At 44.3% G+C, this 17,169-nt stretch overlaps 1 protein-coding gene across 1 annotated transcript in view; it reads left to right on the top strand.

The window, feature by feature from the left end:
- The first annotated feature begins 14,496 nt into the window (after window positions 1-14,496).
- The window catches only part of TAF4B (TATA-box binding protein associated factor 4b), a 75,585-nt gene continuing 72,912 nt past the window's right edge, over window positions 14,497-17,169 (top strand). Inside the window, exon 1 of the mRNA XM_075584873.1 lies at window positions 14,497-15,248. Within this exon, the coding sequence (XP_075440988.1) occupies window positions 14,897-15,248 (352 nt within the window). The 5' untranslated portion in view covers window positions 14,497-14,896. The remainder of the gene's footprint in view (window positions 15,249-17,169) is intronic.

The following is a 17,169-nucleotide window of genomic DNA, read 5'->3' as shown; positions in this document are numbered from 1 at the left end:
GAATCACAATTTCTTGATTCATGTGGAACTGTGATACCACCTTTGGCAGGAATTGATGCACTGGTCTGAGAACTGCCTTGTCTTGATGTATGACTAGGAATGGTTCCTTGGTAGATAGAGCCTGTAGTTCTCCCACTCTCCTTGCTAGGTGATTGCTATCAGAAACGCCATTTTCCATGACAACCATTTTAGGCCTATCTCCTGTATAGGTTCAAACGGAGCTGCTGTTAGTACATCCAATACTAGAGACAAGTCCCATGTAGGTACCCTGTTCTTGATTTGAGGTCTTAACCTTTTAACTGCCTGAAAAAACCTGATGATCAATCTTTCCATTGCCAGATTTCTTTCCAACAAGGCTGATAGTGCAGACAGCTGTACTTTCAACGAGCTGAGACTGAGACCTTTCTCAAATCCTTTATGCAGGAACTCCACTATAGATACAATTCTAGGTGAAAGGAAATTTTGTTTCTCTTTTTCACACCAATCGCAAAAGCAAAGCCAGATTCTATGGTATACTCTCGATGTGGAACTTTTCCTTGCTTGTAAAAGGGTTTGAATTGTTTTGTCTGAACAACCTTTCAGTCTCAATGTTTCCCGCTCAATCGCCATGCCGTTAAAGCCCATTGTTTGGCATTCGGATGACATATTGGCCCTTGTCGCATCAGCCCTTTGCGATCTGGTATGTGCCATGGTGTATCTACTGCCATATTTACCAAGTGTGTGAACCAAAGCCTTCTTGGCCAGTATGGTGCTATGAATATCACCTCTGCTTGGTCTTCCCTGATTTTCCTGATTGTTTTCGGAATTAGGGGAATTGGAGGGAACAGGTATACCAACTTGAAGTCCCATTTGAGACTGAGAGCATCTGTAGCTTGTGCGCTTGGATGAAACTGTCTGGCACAGTAGTTCCTTACCTTGCGGTTCTGGTGTGTCGCCATGAGATCTATGTCTGGTTGACCCCATCGCTCTACCAGTTCTTGAAACACCTGTGGATCTAATGCCCATTGTCCTGGGTGTATGATGTTCCGACTTCGAAAGTCTGCTGTGACATTTTCTAGTCCTGGGATATGTATGGCTGTAATATCCGACAAGTGGCACTCTGCCCAAAAGAGGATTTCTGCTGTGAAGTTCATCAGCTTTCTGCTCCTGGTTCCTCCTTGTTTGGCTATATACTTGACAACTGACCTGTTGTCTGATTCTATTTTTATACAGCCACCTCTTATATGGTCTTGGAAAGCTTCTAGGGCCCTTTGTACTGCTTTTAATTCCAGTAGATTTGATGGCAGGTGCTTTTCCTGGTTTCCCCAGGTTCCTTGCACCACCTTTTCTCCCATCTGGGCACCCCAACCTGTTTTGCTCGCATCTGTTGTAATTCTTACCCAGTGTACTGGTTGTAGCGTTTTTCCTTTCTCCAGGTTTCGGGTATCTTCCCACCACTTTAATTCCTGTTTTGTGTGTGGGTGTAACAAGATTCTTTGTCTTGTGTCTTTGTGATTCCCGTTCCATTGTTGTAGAAAATTGTTTTGCAGTGGTCTCATATGTAGTGCTGCCCATTTTGTGACGCTTAATGTTGAAGCGAATTTCCCTAGGAGCTTCATGCATTCTTCTGCTGAAGTCCTGGTAGCTTTCCTGAGCTTCTTTGTTTGTACGGCTATGTCTTGCCTCTTTGCCTCTGGTAGTCTCACTTCTCCTTTTGCTGTATCGAATTCTACGCCCAGAAATCTTAACAGCTGAGTGAGTACGAGATGGCTCTTGTCTCTGTTTATTAACCAACCGTGATGTTCTAGGAAGGTTATTACCATATTTTGGTCTTGTTGGAGTTTCTCCAGATCCTTTGATTTTACCAGGATGTCGTCCAGGTAAGGGTATATTTCTACCCCCCTTTCTCTCATTTCTGCCACTAGAGGGGCTAGAACCTTTGTAAACGTCCTTGGGGAAGTAGCCAGACCAAATGGCAGTGCTGTGTACTGATAATGATCTTGATTTACTGCAAACCTTAGGAATCTTTGATGTCCCTTTGCTATGGGCACATGTTGATAAGCGTCTTTTAAGTCTATCGCCACCATCCAGTCTCCTGGTTGTACCTCTTGAATAATCAGATTCAACGACACCATCTTGAATTTTCTTATCTTCAAGAATGAATTTACCCTTCTTAGGTCTAGGATTGCTCTGTAATCCCCTGTAGGTTTTTTTACTCGAAAAATCCTGGAATAAATTCCACTTCCTCTGTCTTCCTGAGGTACCTTCTTTATTACTTCTGCTTGTAATAATTTCTTTAAAGCCGAATTCATCTGTCTTCTTTTCTCTTTGGACTGTATACATGTTATTACGCCTATATTCCTTCTTGGTATCTCCCTGAATTCTATACTGTACCCCTGACGAATGGTCTGTAATACCCAATTGTCCTGTATTGTTTGGGCCCATGTTGCAGAAAACTGTCTCAGCCGCCCTCCTACGGACAACTGCTGGGCCCTCTGACCTTCATGTGGATTTATTCTTTGTGAATGATCCTCTTCCTCTGGGGCCACGAAAAAGCCGATTCTGGCCACCTCTCGATGTTGTTTGCCTTGGGAAAGACCTACCAGGTCTATATGCCTTTGCTTCTTTATACTGCCTTCGTTTGGTCCTGGGGCTTTTGCACATAAGCTTCCCCGCCCGCGGCTGCAGCTGCTCCCCCCCAATGGGTTCCAGGGGCTCCCCCGACTCTAAGGGGTCTCCATCTTGCCACCCGTAGGGCGCGTCGATCGGAGCTTCAGGGCAGAGAGGCTGAGACCCTGGATATCTGCACTAGGTGCAGTAGGTGAGTCCTATTAGAAAATAAAAAATCCTACTCCTAGCTGTGAGGACAGGAAAAAGACTAAGGTGCAGGTAGAGGGAGGGGCCTTATATGGCCTACCTGCAAAAGTCTATTTCCTGTCCTACCTAGAGTGAGAAGGGATTAACCCAATGGTGCCCACTGCCAGGGTGATCAGGAAAAAGAGTCACGTGGTCTTTTCCAATGTTTTCACAAATTTTTGCAAACATGCGGGACTGCAGTGGATGCTGCTTAATAAAGTTAAATATGTTAATAGCTGTATCAAGAACATGTTTCAAATCTTCTCCAATCGTTTTAGAAACAAGAACTTCTCTATAAAGAAAGCAGTGGGTCGTAATAACATCTGGATTTTTTTTCTTTGAAAAGAGTAACAAATCCCTTTATTGAGCCAATCATTGAGGTGGCACCATCTGTGCATGTTCCAATACAACGATCCCACGATAAACCCAGAGACTCTAAATAAGAAGACAGCAGGTTGCATACATCTTGCCCACAACAAGTTTGCACTAGTTCCTTGCAACAAAGAAAGTTTTCAATTATTTTTGCATTGTACTGAAATCTTGCAAATGCCAACAGTTGAACTTTACTTGTTATGTCTGCAGACTCGTCAACTTGTATCGCGAAATTACTATTTTGTAGTGTTTCAGACAGAACCTTTTCAATATCTTGTGACATGTCATCTACACGCCTACTAATAGTATTATTAGAAACGGGAATCTTCTCTACTTCACTTACAGCTTCTTTGCCTAGCATTGTTTTTGCTATGATTTCACAGTCAGGCATGATTCATTTCTCAATGGTAGTGTGACTTTTCATTTTTTGTGCAACAAGCTCAGCTAATAAGTAGCTGGCTTCTTGACCTTTCTCACTAAAAGTTTACGTTTTTTGAGAAAAAGGTCTCTGTTTTCCTTGTGAGTCCAAAAGTCGTTTAAAATAGTCAGCAGATTTATTTGACAAATTACTGTGATTAGTAGAAAAATGATTAAATTAGTTGATTAATTTAGCCGGGGCCATAGCAGTATTTGTTAGATTTTTCCCGCAAACAATGCACAACGGAGTCGGATAGTGTTCATCTCCAGTCCATGTTGCTAAATAAGTTTCACTGTAGAGACAATTTCTTTGTATTTGTCATTTCCTGTCCTTCTGTACTTGAACTTGGCTGATCAATATTCTTACTAACATCGCTTTCAACATTATTACCAGCACTCTTCTCTTCATCTTCAAATACACGAGATCTCTTACATATTTCCACATTGTCTAAAATGTATGAAAGAACTCTGCTAATGATAGGGATAACTTGGCAGAGGGTATGAGCCCAGAGCCGATGCTCCAAACAGGTACAGAGATAGGACTGCTGATATAGTCTTGTAACAACGAAAGTGCTATACAGTAGGAGGAATGAAGAAGGAGAACTAAAGTATCCACCCGCCTGTAAAGGTAAACGGGTGGGAGGGGACCAGAATGAGGGGGGAAGACACACTGCTAGAGTCCCACTCGTGAGCTCAATGCAAGCGGAACAAACCTCCCCATGACCACTCCAAAGTCCTTAAACTGTCTCACTAGCCTGCAGGCCCCCAGAGATGTGCAAGATATGTAACAGATATGCAAATAGAACTCACGTTCCTGGAAAACCTCCGTAGTCCTCCACCAAATGTATCAAATTGATTGGTAGTCCCCCGTGGTGCATGCTCCAGCCGACAGGTCGACAGCAATATAAAATTGTGCCGGTATCTCCCATCAGCTGCACGGTCTCGACTCCTCAGACTCGTCGACACTCTGCATCTCCAGATGACGTAACTACCGGCTTCTCCTGGCTACGGGGTCCTCGCTGTGCCACAATGACCTTCCTTCGTGTTAAAACCTTTCTAATTATCTTTTTTGTACTCAATAACTCGCAAGCTTTTTCAAATTCTAGCCCAGGCCTGCACAACTTGCAAAGTGAGAAGGGCCGAACTGCTCCAAGGAAAACAGATTTGGGCCGCACGGGTAAAATCATCATCATATCTTCCCCAGAACCCCTCATCATATATCTCCCTCAGCAGCCCTCATCATCATCATATATCTCCCCCAGCACCATTCATCATTAACCTCATATCTCTCCGAGCACTCATCATAATCACCCTCAGATCTCCACCAGAACCCCTATTCATCATCATTCTCATCTCCCCAGCACCCCTCATCATCTTCATATCTCCACAGCACCCCTCATCATACTCATATCCCCCCCAGCACCCCTCATCATCCTCACATCACCCCCTGCATCTCACATCACTCCCCCCCTGCATCTCAAATCACTCTCCCCCCCTGCATCTCACATCACTCCCCCCACCCTGTATCTCACATCACTCCCCACACCACCTTGGATCTCACATCTCCTCCCTCCCCCAATATGCCTACCTCAGGCAAGAGGAGAGGCTGGTATCTTGCGGTTGCTGGCGGAGTAGGCAGCGGGCAGGAGGTGGCAATGGATAGGAGGCGGTGGTGGTGGCGGCGGGTAGGAGGCAGTGGCGAGCTGGCAGCAGAACAGGCAGGACTGCATGCACACATACTCGCTCTAGCTAGCAGCAGGCACCGGAAGTGCCGCACTACTAGAGCGCGCTCCCGTAGTTCTGAGAGGGGCGAGGGGGAGAGCCAGGAAAGCTGTTGCGGGCTGCACAGTGAGTGCGGGCGGTCCGTGTCTGTAGGCGGAATACCTGTGACTGCACTGCAGAACCCTGGTTGGGAATCACTGGTCTAGATGGTTGTGTTCACTCTCAGGCTGCTAGATTCAGCTGGGCTCTTATAGCTGGAGCAGACTGCTAGGCACCGCTGAGCTCCTTTTCTTTAAAGCATGTTTAAATTGCTGGGCTCAGATGGGCTTATTGCAGTCGTCCGCTCAGATGGTGAGGGTAAAGGAAAAAGAAACAAAAAGATGCCATAGCGCAACAAGTTTAATTTAAAAACAAACAGTAAAATACACACTGCACTCACAATGTGTAGGTTTAAGGAAAGCAGCGATAGCACTTCACGGCAATTTTCAAGTCTATTCTCTGCCCTCCGGTTTGGGAACTCCACCCTACGGTCTTCACACCTGGTGCCTCAGTGAGCTTCCACATCACTTGGGCTCAAGTCTCGTCTCACTTGACTTGATTATAGACAGTCTGACTGATCTGTGTAAAGTTCAAAGATCTTCTGCTCCTCCGCTACCGTTCTCCACCCAACTAGTTTCACCTGAGGCTTCATCAGAGGTGTTTGATGGAGCTGCTTGAACTTTCCCTATTTCTACCCTATCCTTATCATGGGTTAATAGCAAGCCAACCAATTAATCTGGAAAAACGATTGTAACTGAGAACAAAATGTATACATTAAAATGCACACACCAATGTGATCAGAAATATGAATACACTATCAATTCCTATTGGACCTGAGGGAACGGGTCTTAGGAAGGGTTCTAACCCCGAAACATTGCCCCCCTACATCCCTCCCCCTCTTTCCCCCCTCTGTAACCCCCACGTTCCCCTTGTGTTTTTCCCCGTCTTTCCTCCTCCCCCTGTGTTGTTTCCCAAATGTCTATTTTTGGGTAATTTCTTGTACTTTTGTGATTCATGTATATTATTCCAGTTCATTATATCTTGTGCTTCTATTATTAACATTTTTTTAATTTGGCTTATTCCAATGTTTGAGAGTATTCTATAAGTCAGTGAGTGCTGGTACATACCAGCATATTTTGATTATTATTCTGGAGGAATTGGGGTCCTCCTTGTTCCTTTTGCCCTCTGCATTAAGTCAATTTTCTATTTTGAGTGCTGTCTATCCCTTAATTCCTAACAGTGCCATACCAAGAAACTCTTAAAAGAACATGAACTAGATTAAGAATGATAAAAATGATTGATATACCAAATAATTTCATAAATTGTGTAGTAATAAAATTAAACTGCTAATCTCCAGAGAGCGGCTAGTTATTTCAAGTGAAATTACATATGAAAACTGAAAAAAATAATAAAATATATTGAAGATGGAGGTTCGACTACAAACCTTATGATAAATACTATCAAGGACATATAAAGGTATTCATATTCCTTACCATCCATAATAATATCTAATAAAAAGTCTAAAAAAGGTGGAATTATATCCTGTGGATTGGAGGACTTCTAAAATACCTTCAGCCAGAAAATATTCCATGAGTCCCACTTGAATTGAGAACAAAATGATGACATAAATTTATAAAAAAAAGGACACTAGGTCAATCTCTAAATTTAGACCTAGTGGAGCTAACGTCTTTAATTTAAAAATCCATGCCGTCTCTAACTTAATAATTGCTATGAGTCTGTCCCCACCTCTATAAAATTGATTTGACAGATCAATCACAAAACACCTAATTCCAGTCGGATTACAATCATGATGGATTTTTAAATGATTTGAAACGCTATAGGTTTCTAACCCTATCCAAATATTTCTAATATGCTCCGACATGCGTTTTTTAAATTTACGCTTGGTCCTTCCCGACATAAAATGTATTACATGGGCATATAAGAAGATATACTACAAAAGTAGAGTCACTGGAAATAACATTTTTATATCAAATTGTATATCAGTAGTATAGGATAAATAATCCTTAGTAGTTTTTGGTAATGTGATATTAACTTTACAACTATTGCAGTTTAAACACTTGTGAAAACCTACTGTTTTTTGTGTTGTCGTTAACCAATTGACATTCCAGTCAATATGATTTGGCTAGGGGCTACTTGGTCTTTAATATTTCTAGCCTTCGTAAAAATCATTTTAGGTTTTTTTTTTTTGACAATAGAGAATGTAGGACTGGGTCCTTAAAATTTCCCAGTGTCTAGAAAATATCTTTCTGATGTCTTTCACTTGATTGCGTTTATTACACAATATCGCAATGTCATTGAAGTTAATCTCAGTTCCATACTGTTATCTTTATATTTTAGCAGACCTAGAAAGTGATTTAGATTTTTTGTAAGCTTCTTCCCCGATTTCATCTTTATAGTTCTTCTTTTTGAACTTACTTTTCAGAATGACTGCTTGCTGCTTGAAAGAATCCATTTTGGAACAGTTCCATCTCAAGCGACGGAACTGTCCATATGGTACGTTATTGAGCCACATAGGATGGAAGGTTCTTGAATGGGGTCACTTTTCTAAGCTTATAGGACATCAAGGTACTAGAAGGACCACTGATCTCGTGGAGCGGACCTTTTGGTGGTCCGGTATGCAAAAGGACATCAAAGAGTTTGTTGCTGCATCCCCGATGTGCTCAGAATAAGAATCCCCGGAATAAACCACCAGGACTCCTTCTACCACTTCCCATTCCGGACTGTCCATGGACACACTTGTCCTTGGACTTCATAGTCGAACTGCCACTATCTAAAGGCATGAACACCATCTTAGTTGTGGTAATCTCTTTTCAAAGCAGTCTCATTTTATTCCATTAAAAGGCCTCCCCAACTCTCCCAAATTGGCAGACATCTTTATCAAAGAAATCTTTCGCCTCCACCGGCTACCATTGGTCGGCGCTCCTTCTGCCAGCAACTAGGAATAGCGCTACATTTTTCCTCTGGGTATCATCCCCAAACCAACGGCCAGACCGAGCAAACCAATCAGTCCCTGGAGCAATATATCCGGTGTTTTGTTTCTGATACTAGGGACGGCTGGTCTGAGCTCCTTCCCCTGGTCGAGTTCGAGCATAACAATTTGCGCAATGAATCCACTACAGAGTCGCCCTTCATTAATTATGGATTTCACCCAATACTTCTACCCATCTCCACTTCCGGGGTATCAGCAACAGACGACAGAATCAATTGTCTTCAAAAGCTGTGGAGAAGGATTCAAGGGAACCTCAAGATGGCAACTACCAGACAAAAGGTTCAGGCGGATCATCACCGAAGAAAGATCCAAGAGTTTAAACAAGGAGACAAGGTGTGGTTGTCTAAAAACATCAAACTCAAGGTCCCTATGCTGAAACTGGCACCTAGATTTATAGGACCATTTGCTATTATGGAGAAAATCAACCCGGTCGCTTACCGGCTACGTCTCCCACGTCTATCTCTTGGACGATGCTCTTCTAAACTCCTGACCCCGGCGATCCGTACCTCTCCAACCCCGACCTCGTACTATGACTATCCTCATCTCTCCAATCCTGACCACGGCTAAAAGTACCTGCAGCGATCCGCACCTCTCCTACCCTGACTTCGGCAAGTATATTGACTATCCTTACCTCTCCAACCCCCAACCGGGCTACTTCGACCAATCTACACTCCAGATGCACCCACGCGGCTGTGGGTGGCGTTATATATATCTATCCCCACTTCAGGCCAGCGGTCACTCCTTGTTTGTGGTGAGCACTCCGTTATATTATGGTCAGCCCCACAAACATGGACCCCTCTGAGGTGAGTCACGCACGCATGTTCTCAAAGATTGAGAGTTAATTAGAACAGAATGACCGACGCATGGACCTGTCTCTCACTGGCACAACCCTCTCCTCCGAGTGCTGTCCCTTCAGGCCCTGCTGTTGCAATGTTGAATTTCGCAGTCTTCGACACACCAAGAACTCTGCTCTTCTAAATTCCTGACCCAGGCTACCAACGACGATCCGTATGCCTCCAACCCCGACCTCGGCAACGTACCACGACTATCCTCATCTCTCCAATCCTGACCACGGCTAAAAGAACCTGCAACGATCCACACCTCTCCTACCCTGACTTCTGCAAGTATCTTGACTATCCTTACCCCTCCAACCCCGACCCGGCTACCTCGTCCAATCTACACTCCAGACGCGCCCACGCGGCTGTGGGTGGCGTTATTTATATCCCCACCTCGGCCCCACGGTCACGACTTGTTTGTGGTGAGCACTTTCTCAGAGTACAGCTGGAAGTGCCATCAACAACAGAGACAAGACCACTTCTTTCCTCCTCCAGCAGTACCCTATTGCTGAGATGGCACAGAGTTATCCAAGATAAATCAAGGAGGGTGATCTCTGAGCACAGAGATAATTACTAAGGTTTTTCCCTTAGAACATACACTCTTACACCAGAGGCAAAATCAGCTGACCTTACTTGCCTGCAGCTTTTGACTTCCTACAGCCCCACTTCATTCTCAAACGTACACATTACCGACATAGTATAGTTCTAGTTCATGCTTTATATCTAAATTTATTAGAGTTACATATTTTTTGCACATATGTGCCCTATGCCAAGACTGTCTATGTGTGTAAATGTACACTATATTTTATTCTGCACTCCATGCTTAGAGGTAGAATACCTTACCGCCATAATAGAGTACCAGTAAAGTCTTATATCTTGTTATTATTAATCTAGACGCACGTAAATAATTATTTGTATATACAGTGGCGAGAAAAAGTTTGTGAACCCCAATGATAATTAGGGAAATTCCATAGTTTTTCCATGACAGCCTTCTTGAATCAAAACCAGTCTTTTCTTAAATATTTCAATACGGTTTATATTAACCAGCTCCATGTCTTTTGAAATAAAATGATGTATGAATTAGACAATGTGTAATGAAGAAGTGAAACCCTTGTTTTATCAATTAAATTAAAGGGGATAATTACAATCAGGTGTTTAAATAATTAGGTTGATCTTCAGGTGTGAGTTTGGGAGGCCCCACCCTACAAAAAGATCAGAAACTTTGTGAGTTTGTTAGTCTCCATACAGATGTGTGGAAACATGCCATGCCAGAATCAAAATAAATCTCTGAGAAGCAGTGATTGATTCTCATCAGTCTACAAAGGGTTACAAAACCATTTCTAAGTATTTGGTGCTCCACCAATCCACGGTCAGACAAATGGAGAAAGTTAAAGACCACAATCACTTTACTCAGGAGCAGTAGTCCTACCAAAATCTCTCCAGAAACATAGCGGCAAATCATACCAGGACGTCACAAAGAACCCCAGAGTAACATCCAAGGACCAGCGGGCCACTCCCACCTTGGCTAATTTGAGTGTTCATGACTCAACTACCAGAACAAGACTGAACAACATTGGTGTTCATGGAAGGATAACCAGAAGGAACCACTGAACTCTAAAGTACAGGGCACAAGGGAGTAAGAGAGGTGCGGGTCTCCCCTCAAGAAGATCAGAAGTGACGGGTGCAGCAGACGCACAACAGGGGGACTGTGGACTCTGCAATATTTGGGACATGAGCAGGACTCTCACCAAAATGGAGAGTCTACTGCCACACGCTGGGAAGCTATACAAAAGCGCTGATGTTGATTATACTGGCTGTAAGTGCAATATTGTTCTGAACCAAGTCTTTTGTAATAAATGTATTGTGCCATGATCTTTTCCCTTTTGTTTCCATTGCATACTCTATTTATATGGGAGATCTAGCCTGTCTTGATTAAGCTCTGATACTCTGTCGGATAGGAAAAGAACTACAACATAAGCTATACAAAAATTGTAAGTGCATGAATTTGAATGTATGAACTTTAAAATGGGTAATTAACCTTTACTGATATACTTTATCTTCTTTTATTTTCATCTGGACTATATATAACGTATATACTTGAGTCAACGCGCCTCAGGACATCTTTTCTTCTCTGCTCACATTTGGAGGGACATGGAACTCTCTCCAGGACTCTGGCTGCTGGACTTAAGTATACCAATATTGGACTCTTTATCTTCCACTATTACGTTTATTATCACAGCGTATTTGTAATAATTAATTAATATTAGGTTAGTGGATTAGCGCTACTCTAATTTTGTTGTAAATGTAAAATAAATTCAAAATGTTTTAAAATACTTTTTGCATAGTTTTTGAAGATGAGCTAAATTCTAAATATTCCCCAGGTTAAGTATACCAGTTGTAGAAATCTAGTTTCTGGAGGTTAAAGAGTGCCCTGTGATTCTCCTTCCTGTTTGGAGAGAACACTTCCAGAACCACAAGATTATCATTGAACACATAGGTTAACATTTTTAATTGTGTATTTTGATAGTTCCACTATTACAATTAGCAGTGCAAACACTTACCTAGTGCAAACACGTACAATTGACCAACTCCAGAACGATCATAGTCCAAACAATGTTGCTGAAGTTAGTTTCTTTTTCACAAATAAGAAGCTGTAGTCCAAATAAACTGGGGGATTAGGAAAGTAATTTATTGTGTCATTTACAGAAATAAATAGGAAAACGCAGTTTGCCTGTGTCAAGTTTACAAACAGACTAGTAAATGCAATCTTCGGCTGCGTTTATAGTGCCGGCGATGGCAACATAACAAATGTATTGTTGCGATTGCTGGAAGCCAATTTGATTTTTCCAGCGACCGCAGCATGACGTCACCGTCGCGTCACCGCCACTATAAGCGTCCTTTGCGCGAAAAGACAAAATGTTTGGTTTTTAAAAAAAATCTGCCACGCGGTCGCTCTTCATCGATCGCGCACACTATGGGCGGCCTCATAGCGGTCCTGCATTTTGTTCGCGACACGCCATCGCGGCCTTACTTGTATTTTTGACACAATGATAATGAATGTAGTGTGAGCACAGGACAATATTAAATAGGTTATATATATACACAAATCATGAATATCTGGCACTCCTGTATTGATATAATAACCTGGTGCTTATGTCATCTTAATATATAAAATCGAAAGGTTAGTGCTATCTGCGGTGAATGTGATTGGTCCTCAGCCTCTGGCCAATCAGATTGGTGGGTCTGACGTCACCCAACTGCCACTCTCTTCCCCCTCGGCCGGCCACACTCTCACACTCACTCTCTCTCCTCTCTCCCTTCCCCCCCCCCATCACACTCACCCTCACGGGCACCCTGCACCGGCTCCCGGACGGAGGGGAAGCGCAGCGCGGCCCTCCTGCCCCTGCCGCCGGCGCTCACTTCCCTCCCTCCCCGGCGCTCACTTCCCTCCCTCCCCTCACTTCCCCCCTGGCGCTCACTTCCCTCAGGCAGCCTCAGGAAGGACCCCTTTCCCCCCCCCTTGCACCCTCCTATACCGCTCCCCGGTGTCTCCCTCGCCTATACCGCTCACCTCTCTCTCTCTCCCTCTCCCTTTGTTCCTCTCACTCTAAAGCCAGCTGTGCACGTTCGCACCGGCACATCCCCATCACTGGCGAATCTGCGGCTCCGGTTGAAAGTGCTTCACTAGGAGATGGTTTTTTTTTTTTGGCGCCTTTTTGTGTGCTGAGGTGATCACGAAAATGGCGCCAGAGTGGGTAAGATGGCGGCACACGCGTGGCCGGGGGGTGACATGCGTAAGCCCGCTCCCCGGCGCTCTCCCACTTCCCCCCACCCCCCAGAGCACGCTCTCTATGGCTCACCCCCACACGCCGCTACCCCGGCTCAACATCCCCGAGGAGCAGGAGGCGGGCGGCAGGAGGAGGGCGGCAGGGAGTTGCGGCCGCGCAATAGCTCCTTTGTGCCACCGGGAGTCAGTGGAGGCCACGAGGGGTGAGAGAACCAGTGGCAGCCCGAGGAGCGCGGCATGCTGCCAGGTGAGGAAATGCAAGGTGAGGAAATGCAAGGTGAGGAAATGCAGGGTGAGGAAATGCAGGGTGAGGAAATGCAGGGTGAGGAATCCATACCTTGCATGCCCCCCCCCCTGCCTTGCACGCCCCCCCCTACCTTGCACGCCCCCCCCCTGCCTTGCACGTCCCCCCCCTGCCTTGCACGCTCTCCCCCCCCTGCCTTTAACGCCCCCCTCTGCATTTCACGCCCCCCCCGCCTTTCACGCCCTCCCCCCCCGCCTTTCACGCCCTCCCCCCGCCTTTCACGCCCTCCCCCCCCCCGCCTTTCACGCCCTCCCCCCCCCCCGCCTTTCACGCCCCCCCCCCCCGCCTTTCACGCCCCCCCCTGCCTCCGGGCAACGCCGGGTATATCAGCTAGTAAAAAATAATAAAGCATACATTACCAGCAAAGGTAAGGAGACAACAACACTCAGAAGGTATAAGCAGCTATAAACTGTATTGAAGAAACTTATACATATATCCAACGTTTCGGTCCGCTGAACAGGACCTTCCTCAGGGAGGTGCAGGGTTCTCAAAACTGAAGCCTTTCCACCATCGTAAGTGGCACACAAAAAACAGGGCAAACCAAAGGTGTGAAACTGTATAAAGTACCTACAGTAAGGATTTACAACTCTCCATTTTAAATTGCTGCGGCTGGGAAGATAAGGAAAACACCCACAAACACGTCCCGCTTCTCCTGTACTACATCATGCAAACGAGGAAGTAAACACATCAGAATAAGCTGGTAAAATGCGCTATTAACAGCCCCCATATGAGATGTAAGGAAATAAAAATCATGCAAACATTATTAGTTCAAATAATGTCAGTAAACAAGGGTATAAATTGCATAATGCTAAATGCATGGCACCCTCTTCCAATATAATCACATCACTAAATGAACTACACTTTTACAACCCCTCAGCTAACTCTAGACAGGTCAGTTTTTTTTTTATCCCCCACATTAACAATCTTCCACTATCCGCCATATGCACATCGAGAAAAATGAAAGCAAAAGCTGCGTGTTAGTACAACTTCGCATGGTCACATATCACCCAGCACATTCCCCTAGCAGCGCCCACACCGCACAGGCTGTGTGACGTCCCAATCCCTCTCCTGTGCTCCTCCCTTCCACGTCCGTGTGTCCTCGGGACCAATCAGCGCGCTAGTCTCCCCGGCATGCTACGGCCTGGCTCGTGTGCGCCTGCGCGACTCCCGCATGGCTATATAAACATGGCTGCAGGTACAGCATGCTGCTGCTGGTGAGGGGTTGTTACTTTTTCTTTTAGTTTCGGCTAGAGTAAAGGTGCGGGGGTGATTAGCAGCGGGGTTCGCGGGATGGGAGCCGGGCATTACATGTATGGGATACAGTTGGGTCATTGAACGTGCGCTGGTTAGAAGTCAGTCTGTGGATGAGATAGGACCCCCATGCATGACCATGTGTTTTTGCAGTGCATGTCATTGAGAAGCACACAGGATCAGTACAGCTCGCCTGAATAACACGCCAAGGTGACATTCTCGGCACTTGCTTTTGTCCCCTGGTTTGCTGGCAAGGTTCACAGATATGCTGGGCGGTCCGGCTGTGATCGCTGCAGGCTGTGTCCAGGAGCACTGCTAGTGTGATGCACGCAAAGCAAGCAGCATCTGCTGCTCCGGCTTCTGTGAGCCATGGAGTTTCAGGAGCTGCCTCTCTGGATCCCAAGAACTTGCCAGGAGCGTCCAGCTCTGATCTCATCACCACTCAAGCAGTTACTAAACCACCCATGAGTGTCAGCCTGGTGCCTGCTTCCCAGCCTGCTGTGCTTTCTGTGCCTGGATGCACCTTGGTAACCAACGTGGCACCGCTTCCTGTCACTAGTCAGACACCCAAGGTGATTGGTGGCCCCAGGATGACAGCACCGCAGCAAGTGGTTCCCCCCAAGGCCTCTCAAACCACAACAATACAGTTACCTGCTAACTTCCAGATCCCTCCAGGTAAGTTCTTTTGCAAGGTGTTGAGCTTATAGCTATGACACAGTAGCAGGTGTTACCTTTTTTGGCCAGTTGATGAAGTGTGGTAGTGCTATGAGATACCGAGTACTGTCAGTTATGGTGTTGGAGCAAATTGGGTTTTGTGTGTTACATAACCAATAGCATTTTGCAGCCTTTATTTAACAAAGTTATTATTATTTTTAGAACATTCTGCGACCTTCCTATTAGTACTTTGATCTGTACATGTGGCAGAGCATTATCACATTTCGGGTGTAAGATTCTATTTCAACACAACTCAATCCATGAATGGCACATTTACTGCTGAAATAGCCCTTTTTTCTGTTCCACCACTTTCTCCCAAGCAGATTTTGGATGTATAGTTAACTACTGTGTAGTAGTAGGTTGTATTGGCTTTGGAGAAAGCAAATGGAGCAGATAAACCATGCACAAAATTCAAAGTACAAGTCTTCTATTTTCTACTTTGGGCAAGTGACGGGTTTACCCCTAAACATTGTGCACTATCTATACTGTACATAATTAAAATAAGTCACTGACCTTGTGATTTTCTTTTGGAGGGTGGCAGGCTTTAGTTCATATTCAAGTGGGTATCACTCCAGTTTATGTAGTTCTGGGGTCACTGGAAGATTGTTTTGTACAGTAGTCACAAAACTATTCTGCTATTGGCTGAAAAATGTGTTCATTTTCAACGTAGACACTCTTTAGTGAACACACGACTCAGAGGTCATGCCCTTACTGGCGGTTAGTTCAGCAATTGCTGTGTTTTTGTGTTGACTTTCTCAATGTTCTATCTTTTTTTAATATTGAAACATGTGCGTGACCATTCCCATTTGGAGCCATGTTTTCTTAGAACTTGACCTGTGCATTTGTGTTTAAATGACTTCTGTATCAGTTTCTGTACTTGCTGGTTTCTTCATTTCTTTACATGTAATTATTTCCACTTTCAAAATTAATATGAACGGTAGTCAGTGTCTAATGTCACTCTTCTAAATGTGAGACTGTTTTTCCCTGCTGCCGGGGAGGCTTTGGCAGACGGCTAAACTTATTAGTGTGCAGTGTTCTAACCGATTCCATCGTGATAAACAAATGGTTTAAGTCGCGATGACCTCTTGTGACTTTTGTGCATGTTCTCTATAGATATTGTAATCCATTTTTTGCCTTGCAGGCCATTCCGAGAACTTGGAAAGCTCATCTACTGAATTTATAGAGAAGTATAATGCTGGTTCTATAAAAAAATTAGTGATATTAGTGTTAGCCGTTAAACACCACTGACCACCTTGCTCTTCGGGTTAAAACAGACCAGAAGCCTAATTTTCTATTTTAGAGCTCTTGTAGCAGCCCTACTGCAGGTAGGTGCAAACGAAACTCCAGATGACTGTCAACTTAAAGTGCACTGATCAACACCAAGTTTAAATGTCATATTTTTCCTTAAATACCGGCAAACAATGATTTTACAAAATATTAAGCACGTAAAACTGGGATCCTTAAGTAAAATGTATCTCAATCTGGACCTGGGTGTTTTTATTTATTTTCTGTCAGAACTGAGTCCCACTTGAGAGGCTGTGGGCATGATGACCATATTCTACTTAAAGTGATAATTTTAACAGTTATTATTTATAATAAGTTATTATATATAATTTATATATTGCTAAATGATGAACCCATGAGGTTTTGAAAGCGCTCTACTCTAAAATGCATTAGTCATTAGTCAGTATGGTTAAAAGTATCACAATCTAGATTGAATCTTTTTTTTTCTTCCCAGTACAGTACAATACAGTTGCTGAAACTAGATTATAGTAATAAGTTCACATTAGTTAGTACTATGCTATTTGAAGCTGGAAGAGGGCATGCCTAATCTGTAATGTTGGAAAGCGTTCACTCTCACCTGTGCATATTGTGCCTCCGT

This window comes from Ascaphus truei, chromosome 2 (assembly GCF_040206685.1).
Source record: "Ascaphus truei isolate aAscTru1 chromosome 2, aAscTru1.hap1, whole genome shotgun sequence".
Taxonomy (NCBI): domain Eukaryota; kingdom Metazoa; phylum Chordata; class Amphibia; order Anura; family Ascaphidae; genus Ascaphus; species Ascaphus truei.
Note: the sequence above shows the minus strand (reverse complement) of the source record. Positions and strands in the feature narration are given on the sequence as shown.